Source organism: Elephas maximus, chromosome 1, assembly GCF_024166365.1.
Source record: "Elephas maximus indicus isolate mEleMax1 chromosome 1, mEleMax1 primary haplotype, whole genome shotgun sequence".
Lineage (NCBI taxonomy): Eukaryota > Metazoa > Chordata > Mammalia > Proboscidea > Elephantidae > Elephas > Elephas maximus.
The window spans coordinates 20251118-20267604 of NC_064819.1; the positions used below are offsets into that span (position 1 = coordinate 20251118).

At 48.2% G+C, this 16487-nt stretch overlaps 1 protein-coding gene and 1 long non-coding RNA gene across 2 annotated transcripts in view; one reads left to right on the forward strand and one right to left on the reverse strand.

Annotated features, from left to right (window-relative positions):
* The window catches only part of LOC126073397 (uncharacterized), a 179540-nt gene extending 171416 nt beyond the window's left edge, over positions 1 to 8124 (reverse strand). The window contains exon 1 of the long non-coding RNA XR_007516732.1: positions 7872 to 8124. This is a non-coding gene — a long non-coding RNA (uncharacterized LOC126073397). The remainder of the gene's footprint in view (positions 1 to 7871) is intronic.
* TMEM44 (transmembrane protein 44) overlaps positions 7392 to 16487 on the forward strand; it is a 46615-nt gene continuing 37519 nt past the window's right edge. The window contains 3 exon segments of the mRNA XM_049879993.1: positions 7392 to 7960; positions 10511 to 10637; positions 13173 to 13266. Coding sequence (XP_049735950.1) covers positions 7824 to 7960; positions 10511 to 10637; positions 13173 to 13266 — 358 coding nt within the window. The 5' untranslated portion in view covers positions 7392 to 7823.

Below are 16487 nucleotides of genomic sequence, written 5' to 3' on the forward strand. Positions count from 1 at the left end.
TAATGGTCTGACTCAGACTAGAAGGACCCCGGAGGTCATGGTCCCCAGACCTTCTGTTAGCCCAAGACAGGAACCATTCCCAAAGTCAACTCTTCAGACAGGGATTGGACTGGACTATGGGATAGACAATGATACTGGTGAAGAATGAGCTTCTTGGATCAAGTAGACACGTGAGACTACATTGGCATCTCCTGTCTGGAGGGGTGATGAAAGGGCAGAGGGGGTTAGAAGCTGGCTGAATGGACATGATAAGAAAGAGTGGAGGGAAGGAATGTGCTGTCTCATTAAACCAAAAAACCCAAATCCACTGCCATCGAGTTGATTCCGACTCATAGCGACTCTATAGGACAGAGTAGAACTGCCCTGTAGAGTTTCCAAGGAGCGCCTGGCAGATTCGAATGGCCAACCTTTTGGTTAGCAGCCATACTACTTCACCACCATGGCACCAGGGTTTCCACTATCTCATTAGGGGGAGAAAAATTAGGAGTATATAGCAAGGTGTTTATCAATTTTTGTGAGAGACTGACTTAATTTGTAAACTTTCACTTAAAGCACAAAGTTAAAAAAAAAAAAAAAGGTTGGCAGTTCAAATACCAGGAGCTCCTTGGAAATCCTGTAGGGCAGTTCTACTCTGTCCTATCGGGTTGCTATGAGTCAGAATCAACTCAGCGGCAGTGGGTTTGGTTTGGTTTTAGAGAGAAAGAGAGAGAGAAATGATTTTTTAAATCTTAAAAAATAAAATGATAGATTGGATCCCTCAGACATTTCTGCTGAGAATGTAAAATGGTGCAGCCACTCTGGAAAACAATTTGGCAGTTTCTTGCCATATGAGCCAGCAACTATATCCTTGGACATTCATCCCAGAGAAATGATGACTTATGTTCAAAGCAAAAACCTATATACAAATGTTTAAAGCATCTTTATTCTCAATAGCCCCAAACTGGAAACAATCCAGATGTCCTTAAACAGGTAAATGGTTTAAAAAAAAAAAACTGTGGTATGTCCATACCATGGAGTAAACTAGGAGCTATCAACACAAGCAACAACCTAGACAAATCTCCAGAGAATTATGCTGAGTGAAAAAAGCCAATCCAAAAGGGTTACATACCTATGATTCCATTTATATAACATTCTTGAAAGGACAAATTATAGAGATGGAGAACAGATTAGGGGTTGCAGGGGTAAAGTGGAGATAGTGGGGAAAAGTGAGCATGGCTATAAAAGAGCAATGTGAGGGACCCGTGTGGTCATGGAAATGCTCCGGATTTTGACTGTATCAATGTCAATATTGTACCGTAGCTTTGTAAGATGTTACCATCAGGGAAACTGGGCTAAGCGTACATGAGATCTCTCTATTAATTCTTATGACTACATGAGAATCTACCATTATTACAAAATAACAAATTTAATTACAAATAAAATAAAAGTAAAAGAGGTTAGTGGTATGGGGAATACCAATGTGGGCTCGCAATTTTAAATAAGAGGTCAGAGTAAGCCTCGCTGTGACATTTCAACAAAACTCAAAGCAGATGAAGGAGTCAGCCTTGAGGGAGTCGGGAAAAGCACATTCCAGGCAGAGAGCAGCCAATTCAAATACCCTGAAGCAGGAGCCAGCTTAGCAATTTCAAGGAATATCAAGGTCAGTGTGGGAAGCAAAGTGAGCAAGGGCTAGAGTGTTAGATGAGATCAAAGGGTTGCCTGATCTTGTAGGCCTTCCAGGTCCTTGCAAGGACTTGGCTTTCACTCTCAATGAAATAGGAAACCACTGGGGGGTGGGGGTGGTGTTTGAGCAAAAGAATGACATGCTCTGACTTAGCTTATAAGTATATATACACACAGGATCATTCTGGCTGCTGGGTAGCTTCTAGACTGTAGGGGTGAAAGGTAGAAGCAGAAGTTACATTTATCCCAGTGACTTAGACAGAGTAGTAGTAGCAGGCGACCTAGTGAGAAGTGGTCAGATCCTGGGTGGATCTTGAAGGTAGAGACAAAATCTTTCACTAACGAGTTGGATGTGAGGTGAAAGAGAAAGAAAAGAGTTAAGGATGCCACCGTCAATGTTTTGGCCTCAGAAATCAGAGGAGGGAGTTTCCGTCATCCGAGATAGGGAAGACAGCAGGTGAAGCAAGTTTGGGAGGGAAAATCAGGAGTTTGGTTTTACACACATTCAGTTAAACAAGCAAGTAGAGTCTTTGAGTGGTGCAATCAGTAAGCACTCAGCTACTAACCAAAAGGTTGGCAATTCAAATCCACTCAGAGGCACCTTGGGAGTAAAAGCCTGGCGATCTATGTCCAAAAGATCAGCCGTTGAAAACCCTATGGAGCACAGTTCTACTCTGAAATGTGCAAATGCTGATGTCAAGCAGGGAGTTGCACAGGTGAGTCTGAAGTTTGGGCGAGAAGTCTGAGCTGGAGGTGCGCATTCAGGAGACACAGGCACAGAGACAGCATGGAAAGCCAGAAGACTGGAGGGGATGGGGCAGGCAGAGGAGAGGACCCAGAACTGAGCCCTGTCTCTCCACCATTAATTGACTTTCCTCTGTAACTTTCTCTCTCCTTTTAGTGGGTCTGTGGATGCTTGTAAGAAAGACAACAGTAACTTCCATGTTGACGTGTGCCATATGCTTTACATGCACAGTTACTAATAGTCACAGTAACTGTAAGGTAGGTACTATTATCCTCATTTTTCTGGGCAAGAATATAGAAGCTCATAGAGGTTTGGTGATTTGCCCCAAGTCACAGCTACAAGGAAGCAGAGTGGAATTCCAGCCTAAGACTTGCTGGCTCCAAAGCCCACGTTCTTCCTGTTGCACCTTTCTGTGAGCCAGATGACCAGTGACTGGGAACGGCTCCCCCAGTTTCTATACCCCTGACTCAGGGCCATCTCCGTAACCCCGTCTTTATTGAATATACTGCTCTCTCCAAGTCACTGGGATAATTACAACTTCTGCTTTACTTTCTCTTATGAGAAAATAAGAATCTCCAGGGAAGCTTGTGACAATGCAATGTAGCAGACTAAGTAATGGCCCCCAAAGGTATCAGGTCTTAATCCCTGGACTGTTACCTTATATCGAAAAAGAGCCTTTGCAGATGTGATTAAGTGAAGAATCTTGCGATTGGAGAGATTATCCTGGATTATCCAGGTGAGCCCTAATTGCAATCACAGATGTCCTTTGAAGAGAGAGACAGAGACAAAGGCAACGTGACCACAGAGACAGAGCTTGGAGTTATATATGGCCACAAGCCAAGGTATGCCAGCAGCCACCAGAAACTGAGAGAGGCAGGGAATGGGTTCTCCCCTAGACCCTCCAGAGAGAGTGTGGCCCTGGGGACACTTTGATTCCGGCCCAGTAAAACGGATTTTGAAATTCTGGATTCCGGAACTGTGAGAGAATTAATTTTTGTTGGTTTAAGCCACTAGGAGTCCCTTAGGCACCCTAGTGGCACACTGGTTAAAGCAATTGACTGCTAACTGAAAGGCCAGCGGTACAAAACCATCAGTGGCTCCTCAGGAGAAAGATGTGGCAGCCTGCTTCCCTAGAGATTTACAGCCTTGGAAAGCCTATGGGGTTGCTATGGATCGGAATCGGTTCCATGGCAGTGGGTTTGGTTTGGTTTTAGGAGTCCCTCGATGGTACAAATGGTTACACACTCAGCTGCTAACGGAAATTTTGGCAGTTCAAGTCCACCCAGAGGTGCCTTGGGAGAAAGGCCAGGTGATCTATTTCTGAAAAATCAGCCACTGGAAATCCTATAGAACACAGTTCTCCTCTGACACACGTGGCATCTTCATGAGTAGGAATCGACCCAATGGCAACTTTTGTTTTTTTTTTTAAAGCCACTAAGTTTGTTGTAAGTTGTTACAGCAAGCATAGGAAACGCATACTTGCAGGTTCCAAGCCCACGCCCAGGGATGTGGATGTGGTGGGTCTGCTTGTTTGACAGGCAGCCAGTGTTTCAGACACAGGTGATCTGTGGCCCATACCATCCCAACCACTCAGGCAAGGGACTCATAACAAAGACTTAAACCCAGTGCCCCGCTACCACCACTGGCTGCTCTGACAGGGATCACAATAAAGGGTCCCAGAGAGAGCTAGAGAAAAACGTAGAACAAAATCCAAACTCACAAAAAAAGACCAGACCTACTAGTCTGACAGAGATTGGAAAATCCTCAAGAGTATGGGTCCCGGACTCCCTTTTAACTCAGTACTAAAGTCACTCCTGAGGTTTACCCTTCAGCTAAAGATTAGACAGGCCCACAAAACAAAACGAGACTAAATGGGCACACCAGCCGAGGGACAAGGATGAGAAGCCAGGAGGGGACAGGAAAGCTGGTAATAGGGAACCTCAGGTCAAAAAGGGAGAGTGTTAACATGTTGTGGGTTGGCAACCAATGTGTCATGAAACAATATTGGTATTAATTGTTTAATGAGAACCTAATTTGCTCTGTAAACCATCATCTAAAGTACAATAAAAATTAATTTTAAAAAAAGGACTTAAACCCTTTCATTAGGGCTTCTTAAGAGGGGTTCCATTGCTCTGTGGAATCCATAGCTGAATTTCAGGCTTCATAAATTTCTAAGATTGTATGAGAACGTGTGTGTGGGGCGGGGGGGCTATGTATGCATGCTCATATTTTTCAGGGATAAGATTTTCTTCATATTCTCAGGGGGGGTCACAGAAACAGTTAAGAATTACTTTTCCAAGAAAAAACAGTTGAGGTGTGTACATCTGGTCCAAGATGGGTGGAGAGGAATGAAGCAATCTTTAAATTAGGTCCAGCCTCCAAGGGCTGATGCTGAGCCTGACGGCAAGGGAGGCCATAATAAAGGCCAAATCCAGTAAACAGCAGTATCTTCAAGTCTCTACAAAACTGAAAGCGTGAGGTGGCCCTGCCTTAGGGCCTGGTGGGAGTCTGATGCAAGACTGGGCAGGGTGTTTCCCCACTTTAGAGAGGTGGCTCTTGGGATAAATTATCTTTGGCAACAGTATGGAGACAACATCACCAGAGGAGTCCAAGAGCTGGGGAACCACAGGCCAGTGTGCATGGGACATAAAGGCAGAGATGACCATTTATAAGCACATAGGACATTCACCAGGACCTTCAAGGAGTCAGAAGGCAGGTATCTCAGACAAGAGGTCCTCCAGTGGTGTAGGCAGTAGCTGAACTAGAAAGATACTGTAGCCGCCTGTTATTTACAGAATATGTGGCCTAGAGAAACTTCACCCAAACCAAACCCGTTGCCATCAAATCGATTCCGACTCATAGCGACCCTATACGACAGAGTAGAACTGCCCCATAGGGTTTCCAAGGAGCAGCTGGTGGATTCGAACTGCCGACCTTTGGGTTAGGAGTTGTGGCTCTTAACCACTGTGCCACCTGGGCTCCTGGAGGAACTTAGGTCATATATATTTTTTCCTTTAATGTAACCCTTTAATCTTGTCTTAATTGCTTTTCATTCTCTAGTACTTCATCTTAACCATTTTATTCTTTTAATCATGGTCCCTTGTGTTTAATGACCTATTTTAATTTCACCTTTATTTGTGTGATTGCTTATTTAATGTCTCTCTCTCCTGCTGGGCTGTAAGCTCCACAAGGGTGGGAACCATGTATGTTTTTTTTCAACACTGTGTCCCCAGCTCCCAGCACAATGCCCGACATAGAATGTTTTATATCTCCCGTGAGTGGTCATGACGTATAAAAATGAGTGAACCAGTAGAATGGTGCAGCCACCTTGGAAAACAGCCTGGCAGTTCTTCAAAAGGTTAAACATAGAGGTACCATAACCAAAAAAAAAAAAAAAACATTGCTGTCAAGCCGATTCCAACCAATGGCGACCCTACAGGACAGGTTAGAACTGCCCCCATAGGGTTTCCAAGGAGCAGCTGGTGGATTTGAACTGCCGACCTTTGGGTTCGCAGCCAAACGCTTAGCCACTGTGCCACCAGGGCCCCAGACGGCAATTCCACTCCTAGCCTACATCCAAGAGAATCGGAAACCTATGTCCGTACAAAAACCTGTACGTGAAAGCTGATAGTGGCATTATTCATAACAGCCAAAAAGTGGAACCCAAACATCCATCAACTGTTGAGTGGATAAACACAATGTGGTATAGCCATACCAGGAATACTATTAAGCAATACAAGTGAAGTGCTAATACATGCTACAACGTGGATGAACCCTGAAACATTATGCTAAGTGAAAGAAGTCATAAAAGACCACCTATTGTATGATTCCATTTATCAGAATGTCCAGAACAGACAAATCTATAGAGACAGAAAGTAGATTAGTGGTTGCCTAGGGGGTTTTGGGGAGGGAAATGGGGAGTAACTGCTAATGGGTACCAGTTTCTTTTAGGGGTGATGAAAGTGTTCTAAAATTCGATAGGGGCATTGGTCGCACTAAAAAAAAAAAAAAAAAGCCCACTGCTGTCGAGGGGATTCCGACTCATAGCGACCCTACAGGACAGAGTAGAACTGCCCCATAGAGTTTCCAAGGAGTGCCTGGCGGATTTGAACTGCCCATCTCTTGGTTAACAGCTGTAGCACTTAACCAATACACCACCAGGGTTTCCATTGGTTGCACAACTCCATGAATATACTAAAAACCACTGAATTGTACTCTGAAAGGATGAGTTGCATGGTATATGAATGACATTTCAGTAAAGTTGGTATTTTAAAAAAGTAAAAAACAAAGGAAATGGTACAGTTATGTCCTGCTTTAAGCAAACTTTCATAAAAATTGCTAGGAGGCGCAAGGGTTAAGCACTAGGCTGCCAACCCAAAGACTGGTGGTTGGAACCCATCCAGCTGCTCTGGGGTAGAAAGACCAGCTAATCTGCTCCTGTAAAGATTACAGCCAAGAAAACCCTACAGGGCAGTTCTACTCTGTCACATGGGGTCACTATGAGTAGAAAACAACTCGAGGGTACCAACAACATTAAAATCTAACAGGAAATTTAAATATTGTTTTGTTTTCAAGAAACACAGCCCTGTGTACCAGAAGGAAGTGTGGCTAGATGGGTAGGGACGGATTCTAAAGATAGCTAAGCACCTTGGTTGCCGGGCTGCGGTCTAGAATGACCATGTTCAGTACCCTTGGCTTGGGCGACAGAGTGGGGCCTGAGGGTGCCGTTGACAGCTTCAGAAAAGACCTAGAGGAAGATAAGTGGTGGTGGTTTGCAGCATATTTCCTCCTTCCTGGCTCCCCACCCCATCCTTCCTATTGTATCCTTGTAAGGGGCAGGACCAGGCCCCACTCACCTCGGATCCCCAGCACCCAAGCGCAGCGCAGCACCAGGCGCCAAGTACGTGTATTGTTCGGCTCAGGAAATGTGATGAATTAATGAACGGACAAAATGCCTGACCGTGACCCGGCAGGGACCCCGCCCTCCCCAAGCCCACAACAGCCTGTTCGGCTCTGGACGCTGGATTGGGGTGGCGGTGACAGCGACGGGGTCCGCCGGGAGTGGGTGGACACAGCCTTTGTGCAGAGGCTGCTCCGGGCTCCCGCCGCTGGGGGGCGGCCTCCGCCCGGCGGACCCCGACAATAGCGCGAGGGGTGGGGAGCATCGCGGTCCCGGAAACTTTCCCCTCGTGCCTCCGCCGCCAGCACCCGGGAGCGCGGAACTGGGTGCGCCCATCTCTGGTCCGCGGTTGATGCGCTCGGCTGGGGCCGCCGCGGCGGAACCGAACACAGGGAAGGAGCAGAAGGGCCCGCCGCCACCCAGCCCAGGGCTGTCGTGGGCCCGGGGGGCTGCGCCCGGCTCCCGGCCACGCGGGAGGCTCGGGCACTGGGCCGAAGGGACGCGCCGAGCCGTGCCATGGGGGAGGCGCCCAGCCCCGCGCCCGCGCTTTTGGACTGGGAGTACCTGGACCGCTGCTTCGCCCGCCACCGCGTCTGCATCTCTTTTGGCCTCTGGATCTGCGCCTCCTTCTGCTGGATCGCCGCCCACGCGCTGTAATGAGGGCCAGGCCCCGGGCGGGGCTAGGGTGGGAGACGGGGTCTGCCCCAGGGGGAAATGGGGCTCTACCACCCTGCTAACTTCTCCTGGAAACCTAGAGGGAAGGGGGAGGGAAGTGGGGACGGAGGAGGCAGGCGGCACAATTCCAGGACCGAAACTAACATTGCGATGTAGTCTGAAGTCGGATACTTTTTTCCGGATTCCGCACACAGGGAAACTGGGCTCTCTGCCAGCAGGAGGAGGCTAGGTGATCAGTGAATGGGGCCCTGGACTGCAGACCACAGAGTCCGGAGTTCTAGGGCTAGCCGTTCCCCATTGATTCGCGCTGTGAGCTGGTTGTTTCATGTAAATGGGAATAATACATCTTAGGACGGGTGGAGGGACTCAATAAATCAATGCCTGCAAAGCGCTTAGTAAGTGCACGATAGACACCATTATCCCAGTCCCAGCTCTGCCATCAACACTTTGGGATCTTGGGCAAGACCCTCCATGTTTCTGGCCTGGGTTTGCCCAAGGCCGTACTAGTGGGGAAGGATCATGGGGTGCGGCCATGATCTGACTCTGGCCACAGTATTTGCCCAGGTCTGCCCAGTGTCCAGAGCGGTTTGGCCAGGTTTGGCTAAGGACAGCCTACAGGTCTTGAGCCACCCGTCCCAGGCTCAGACATCCACAGGCTGGCAGAGGCAGTGCTCAGGATGGTGCCATCTGCCCACTGGGTACTTCCTGGCTCCCCTGGGGAAGGCTGGAACCAACTCACCTTAAGGCTCAATGGGTGTTCCTGCCAGGCGTTTGATATTGAAGCAGAGATTCCGCAGCCGCACAACTGGAATACTAATAAAAAGGATACTTTAGCAGGCTCACTGTTGGTCCGAGGGCTTTGCACGCATTATCTCATTTAATCCCTGCAAACCCCCAGAAGTGGGTATAGCTATTGCTCCCATTTAGGAGGTTAAATAACTTTCCTGGGATCCTGGAAAGAATGAAAACCCCAGATCCTATTGAAAAAGGGACAGGATTGTAAGGCCTAAACTGCCCAGAGCAGAGAATGGAAGCTGAGACGCCATCTTGGTGTTCCTCACAGCTGCTGTCTGAGGTCAGCATTATCAGGTGTTTTTACAACCTGGAAACTTGCGCTTGGAGAGTTTAGGTAATTCCTGGAGAATACCCAGCTGCGTACACAGCCTGAGAGCAGAGCCTCTGCCTTTTCACCTGTCTCAGCTGTGAGCACACCTGTTGTTGTCAGGACCTCCCCACCGCTGAAGGGCCATTTGTCTTTGGGAGAATGTATCCCTGGGGTGTGGGGGCTGGGTTGAGGTTAGCCTGGGACCCCTGGCCCCTGAGAAGTGGGGAAATGGCTGAAGAGCAACAGGGTACAGAGCAAAGCCCCCCCAACCCCACCGCCATGAAGCCAGAAGTCCTACCGTTAACTCACCTTTACCCATAAACAGGAGTCACTGGTGGCACAGTTAAGCACTCGGCTACTAACCAAAAGGATGTCGGTTTGAACCCACAGTATCCCCATAGAAATGTAGCAGGGAACCCACTGCCGTCGAGTCAATTCTGACTCATAGCAACCCTATAGGACAGAATAGAACTGCCCCATAGGGTTTCCAAGGAATGCCTGGTAGATTCGAACTGCCTGTCTTTTGGCTAGCAGCAGGGAGATGTTTAGAAAAAGTGCTTCCGAACGTCTGGTCAGTGATGCTACAGGGGCCCTTGGGCCATCCCAGCCTGTCTTGCCCTTCCGGGCTTGCCTCTGGGTGTGTATGTACGAGTTTGAGAGAGAGAGAGCATAAGGGAGAGAAGCCAGCCACAGGAGACCAGGGACAGGTAGTCCGCAGTGCCTGCAGACATCCTGGAGGGGCTTCGCTTCCTGTGTATGGACAGCATCCTCACCGTGGGCACAGGCCAGCGGAAGCCAGGCCACCCTGCTTCACAGACGGATTAGAAGGATTTTGCTTTCAGAGAAACACAGGCTGCCTTTTTAATTTGAACAGTGATTGGGTTTTTTTTATAACCCTCCTGTTTCCTTCTTGGAGCCCTGATGACACAGTGGTTAAGAGCTCGGCTGCTAATCGAAAGGCCGGCAGTTCGAATCCACTAGCTGCTCCTTGGAAACCCTATGGGACAGCTCTACTCTGTCCTATTGGGTCGCTATGAGTCGGAATTGACTTGATGGCAAGGGATTTATTTCCTTTAAAAAAAAGAAAAAAAACCTGACAGCTAGTTTGTCAGCACTGAGTTGTGGGTCATTAAACCAGCTGCCTGGTTTCTGGGAGGAAGGCGGTTGCTCTTCATTAGAGAGGTGATGTCTCCATATTCCCTGAGGTCTGGAGTCTGCTGTGGGTGTTGACAAGACGCTCAGAAGTCTTCCAACCCTTTCTTTTCCCATCTGTCAACTGAGTTCAGAAATACCTGCTGCTTATCTGGGGCAGAAGTGCTTTGTAAGGACACCAAGTCACAATTGTCCCATTTCAGACACCACCCTGGCCTGTCCCCAAATGCATGTCTCCCATGTTCTGACCACACCCCTGTCTGTCACCCAGGCTTCTCTATCTGAGGTGTGCAAAGAAGTCTGGACAGGACCAGTCAGCGCTGTGTGCCTCATGCTGCCTCCTGACCAGTCTGTGTGATACCATCGGGGCCATTCTGGCCAGACAGCTCGCCATCCAGGTATGTCAGGCCCACAGGTGACAGTGACTCAGTTGGGCTCTGGCCTGGCCTGCCTTTCTCTGCCGCAGCTGCAATGACTTCTGTCTTATTCCTTCAGCATGTGAGGCACAGTCTTGCCTCAGGGCCTGTGTCTTTGATGTTCTTTCTGCCCCCAGTATCCCCGTGGTTCACCACCCACCTCCTTCAAGACCTGCACAGATGTCATCTCAGTCAGTCTTCCTTTAACCACGCACTTAAAACCGCGACCCACCTTTATGACCAGCCACCTGATTCCTCCCCGCTCTGTTTTTTTACATGACTCTCACCTCCTAATCTACCGTATGCTTTACATATTGATTGTGTTTATTGCTTATTGCATGTTGACCCCTAAAAGAACGTGAGCTCCACAAGGGCAGGGACTTTTGTCACGCTTATTCACCACTGTATCCCAATCACCTAGCTCAGCACTTAGCACACAGAAAACCAAAAAACCAGACCCATTGCCGTTGAGTCGATTCCAACTCATAGCGGCTCTGTAGGACAGAGTAGAACTGGCCCATAGAGTTTCCAAGGAGTGCCTGGTGGATTCAAGCTGCCAGCCTTTTGGTCAGTAGCCATAGTGCTTAACCACTACATCACCAGGGGGTTCCTTGGCACATAGTAGGTGCTCAATAAATAGTTACTGTTATTGTTGTAAAGCCCTGAGTCTAGACCCAGCTCATGCAGTGGTGGCTGGACCTTTCTGGTGGTGACATGGGCTCAGGAGCAAATGAGGAGCAGTTTCAAGTTTTCTGAAGGTCTAAGCCCCTAAACAAATCTGTGCAGAGGGTCCGCATCCCAGGAAACCCTGTTGGGCCATAGGGCCAGGGGTGCACACTGCAGGGTGCTTCATAGGGCTGGTCCTGGCCTGTGCCCACCCAGGTAGATGTGAAAGAGGGAAGCCGAGTGGTGGGAACACAGATTTGGACAGTTCTAGACCCTGTTCTGAGCAGTGTTTTCTCAGAAGCAAATCACCTTTCATTTTGGGAGCTCATTCTCATTAGCTGATGAAATGTAATGAGGCCTAGCTCAGGTCAAATCATAGTAGCTAATATTTATTAAGTACTTAACTAATACCTGGAAACCCAGGTGATGTAGTGGTTGAGAGCTACGGCTCCTAACCAAAAAGTCTGCAGTTTGAATCCATCAGGTGCTCCTTGGAAACTCTATGGGGCAGTCCTACTTTGTCCTATAGGGTCGCTATGAGTCGGGATCGACTCGACAGCAACGGGTTTGGTTTAAAAAAAAATTTATGTTGGTTTAATTAATACCTGGCATGAAGGGCCTTTTGTATAACAACTCATTTAGTCCTCAAACCATCCTATGGCCTGAGTGCTGTCATCACCCCTGTTTTACAGGTGTGGAAACTGAGGCACAGGGAAGTTAAATAGTAACTCTTTTATGGTCACCCACCTTGTGCTAGAATTCAAATTCCAGAACACGTGCTCTAAACCACTGTCTTCGTCATCTGGTGCTGCTGTAACAGAAATACCACAAGTGGGTGGCTTTAACAAACAGAAATTTATTTTCTCACAGTTTAGGAGGTTAGAAGTCTGAATTCAGGGTGCCAGCTCTAGGGGAAGGCTTTCTCTGTCAGCTCTGGAGGAAGGTCCTTGTCTCTTCTGAGCTTCTGCTCCTGGGCAGTCTTCATGTGGTTTGGCATCTCTCTTCCCCCATATCTGCTTCTAGCTTGCTTGCTTAATCTTTCATACCTCAAAAGAGATTGATTTAAGACACATTCTACACTAATCCTATCTCATTAATAGAACAAAGAACCCATTCCCAAATGGGATTATAACCACAGGCATAGAGGTTAGGATTTACAACACATTTTTGGGAACACAATTCAGTCTATAATAGCCACTAACTTTTTTTTTTTTTTAATAGGGTCGCTATGAGTCAGAATTGACTCAACGGCAATGGGTTATACTGTCAGCAGAGCCCTGGTGGTACACTGGTTAAGAGCTCAGGCTGCTAAACAAAAGATCGGCAGTTCAAATCCACCAGCCACTCCTTTGTAAACTCTGTGGGATAGTTCTACTCTGTCCTGTAGAATCGCTATGGGTCAGAATTGCCTCTTTAGCAGTGGGTTTGGTTTTTTTTGCTGTACTTTGCTTCGAGCTCTGTTCTAAGCACATTCTATGTGTTTAGCAGTCTCTAGGGGAGGCATTTTCATTATCCCTGTTTTACAGATGAGCAAACCGAGGCCCAGAAATTTCAGTGCCTGGGCCCGAGTTACACAGCAAAGACAACACCATGCAGTGGAAAGTGTGGAGTAGGAGGCAGAGGGCTGGGTTCTTGGGGTCAGTCATTTAAGCCCCTGTCTCCTCATCAGTCAAATGGAGATGATAATAGCCTCTCCCAGGGCTGGTGGGAGGCTTCGCAGGGCTGATAGAGGTGGAAGCGGCCCATCAGTGTATCGGGTGGTGGCCAGCACAGGTGGGAGAGGAGATGTGGGGCGAGAGATGCAAAAAAATGATGTTTGCACACGAGAACCCTATTTCCATCTGCCCCCAGGTTTTCACTGGCGCCTACCTAGCAGCTATTGACTTAGTGAACTTTATCTTCATTCTCTTCCCAGTCTGCGGCTCCAAGTTCAAGTCACATTCAGGTGGGTATGTGGCCGTCTGTTCCTCTGTTCATTCAGCCAATCACTCTACTAATTCTTGCCACACCCTGTGCTGGGCCCCTTCCGAGCACAGAGAATGAATGCACCTGGTCCCTGACCTCGGCCGGATGAGGGAGGTGGGGCCCTAAACAGCATTCAGGGCTGCCAGTTCAGTGTGTATACACCGTGGGGCAGCCAGAGGAAGGGACAGGGCTACAGGTGTCATGGAAGGGTATCACGTTGAAACTGGGACTGCTGCCAAGGGCATCCCAGGCAGCCAGAGCATTATTGGCAAAGGCGGTGGGAGGGTGGTGCATGCCCTGGGGAGTGACAGTGGCGTCTCAGTGTGCAAGTCCAGGGTGGCCAAGCGAAGCCCCCGACTTCCAGACTGGATGCCAGGAAGGGCGCTGTCTTAGTGCTGCTATAACAGAAATACCACAAGTGGGTGGCTTTAATGAACAAAAATTTATTTTCTCATAGTTAGAAGGCTAGAAGTCTGAATTCAGGGCACTGGCCTTAGGGGAAGGCTTTCTGTCTGTCCGCTCTGGGGGAAGGTCTTTGTCTCTTTTCAGCTCCTGTTCCTTAGGCCCTCAGTGATCTTCGTGTGGCATCTATTTTCTCCCGTCTGTGTTTCCTTTCTTCTGTGCCTAATCTGGGAAATTCGGGTGGCGTAGTGGTTAACAGTTCGGCTGTTAACCAAAATGTCGGCAGTTTGAATCCACCAGGAGCTCCTTGAAAACCCTACGGGGCAGTTCTACTCTGCCCGCTAGGGTCGCTGTAAGTTGGAATAGGTCGAAATGGCTATAAATCGGACTGTAAGTCAGAATCGGATGGCAACAGGTTGGGTTTTTTTTTTTTTTTTGTACCTAATCTGCTCTTTTTATATCTCAAAAGTGATTACAGCTTAAGACACACCCTACACTGATCTGACCTCATTAACATGACAAAGAAAACCCTATTCCCAAATGGTTACATCCACAGGTATTTGTTGTTGTGTGCTGTCAGAGTTGGTTCCCACTCATATTGACCCTATAGGACCAGTAGAACTGCCCTTTAGGGTTTCTTAGGCTGTGATCTTTACAGGAGCAGATCACCAGGTCTTTTCTCCTACGGGGCTGCTGGTGGGTTTAAATCGATAACCTTTTGGTTAGCAGTCAAGTGCTGAGCCACTGTGCCACCAGAGCTCCTGTATCCGCATGTATACCCGTTGTACCTCTTGCTGTCGAGTCAAATCCAACTCATAGTGACCCTACAGGACAGAGTACAACTGCCCCACAGGGTTTCCAAAGAGCGGCTGGTGGATTCAAACTGCCGACTTTTTATTTAGCAGCCAAGCTCCTAACCACTACTCCACCAGGGCTCCGTCCAGAGGTATAGGGGTTAGGATTTACAGCACATATTTTGGGGGGACACAATTCAATCCATAACAGGCATGGGCTACTTCAGGCAGAGCTGGGCTGGAAGTGACACACGGGTTGAGTTTCCCTGAGCAGGTGGGCCTGGGGGGTTCCTGAGAAGGGGCAGCTGTGAGCCTGGACCCCCGCCTAAAAAGAGGAAAGTTGCCCGCAGCTGCTAACTGCTGCCCGGAAGAGAACCGTTATTATTAGAAGCGTTCAGAGGCGTGTCTGTCTGATATTTCAAAGAGACTATCAAAGATGTTTTTAGAAATAACACCTAATACCTAGTATTATTTTCTTCCTCTTCTGATCGTCAAAAACCAAGTTCTAGTAAAAAGCAGAAAATAAGGCTCTCATGCTAGGGGAAGGGGCAGAGCTTCTCAGCCCTGACTACAATGGAATCACCTGGAGACCTTTAAAAATACTGATGCCAGTGAAACCGGTCAGTTACAACAGGACAAATAGTACGTGATCTCACTTACACGAATTATTTAGAAGGGGCAAGTATATAGAGACCTAAATGTATTAGTGGTCACCAGGGATGGGAGGGAGGGAAAAGACGGAGCCATTGCTTAGGGGACACTGAGCTTCTGTTAAGGTGACGGAGAAATTTGGAAACAGAGCGTGGTGTTGATTCACTTAGATGAAGGTTTGATTACCATTGCTAAATTGAACCTGCAAAAACTGTGAAAATGGTAATGTTTTGTTGTGTGTATATTTACCACAAAAGAAAAAAAAAGATTTCCCGAAGCCAAATGATTTTGGATATCCACCTTTATCCAAGTTTGGATATACTCGTTTGTAGTATTTCAATTAAATTGCACTGGTAAAATACAGCAAAATCTGTGAGAGCCGGAACTTGACAGGACTGCCTTGTTTTTCCAGGTCTCGAAAGTTTTCCACCTTTGACAGGTTGCAGACTTACCATTTTTCTATCACTCGTTTTAGTGGAAAATATTTGAGTTTTCCTTCTCTGACAGGTTTCTGCCTTACACAGGTTCTGGCTTTCGCAGGTTTTACTGTATAACCTGATGTTTCAAAATGCTTTATAATGAACCTTGTACAGTTAAAATACTTAATGAAAACATTCAGGTGTAATAAAGGGGGAAAAAAAAAAACCCACCATTGGTGGAGTCCCCTGCAGAGATTCTGCTGTGACTGGGCTATGTGCAGCCTGGGCACTGTGGAAGCTCCTAGCTGGTCTCCACACGCAGCCCGGGCTGAGAGCCACTGGGCCAGGGCTGGAGAAGGAAGACCAAGATGGGAAGAGATGGGCTAGAAGGACAGCTGCTGTGCAGTGGGGGCATCCTGCCAGCAGGCCAGCAGTGCAGGGTGAGAGGGGGAAGGCCCAGGCAGTGTCGGATGGCTCTCCAAGCAGAATGACAGCTTTATGTCGGCGTGCCTTTTCCAGGCCTGTGGTTGCCCTCCGAATTAGAGAAGATATCAGCACCTGCCGACTGGCTCGCTGCTTCTTGTGCTGCTCATGGTTGAGGGGCCCTTGGTTTAAAGACATCCACTCATAGCTTTGTTCACCAAGTCCATGCAGGACACAGCGTCAGCCCCGATGGGCTTCAGGCATAGTAGAGGCCATGTTTTATGCACACAGATAGGTATGAGAATAGAGAATGGCCATCTCCGTCCTAAGTCATCAACTGCTATAAAAGAACACAGGCTGGAGAGCAGGGCTGGTTGTGGAGGGTGAGGGTGGGATGGGGGTGGAAGAAGCTACTTGACACAACCCCAGAGCCTTGAAGGGTAGGGACATCTGGCCTGTAGAGCAGGGTGGGACCCATTCTGGCATTGGGGTTGAGGGCTGACACCGGTTCC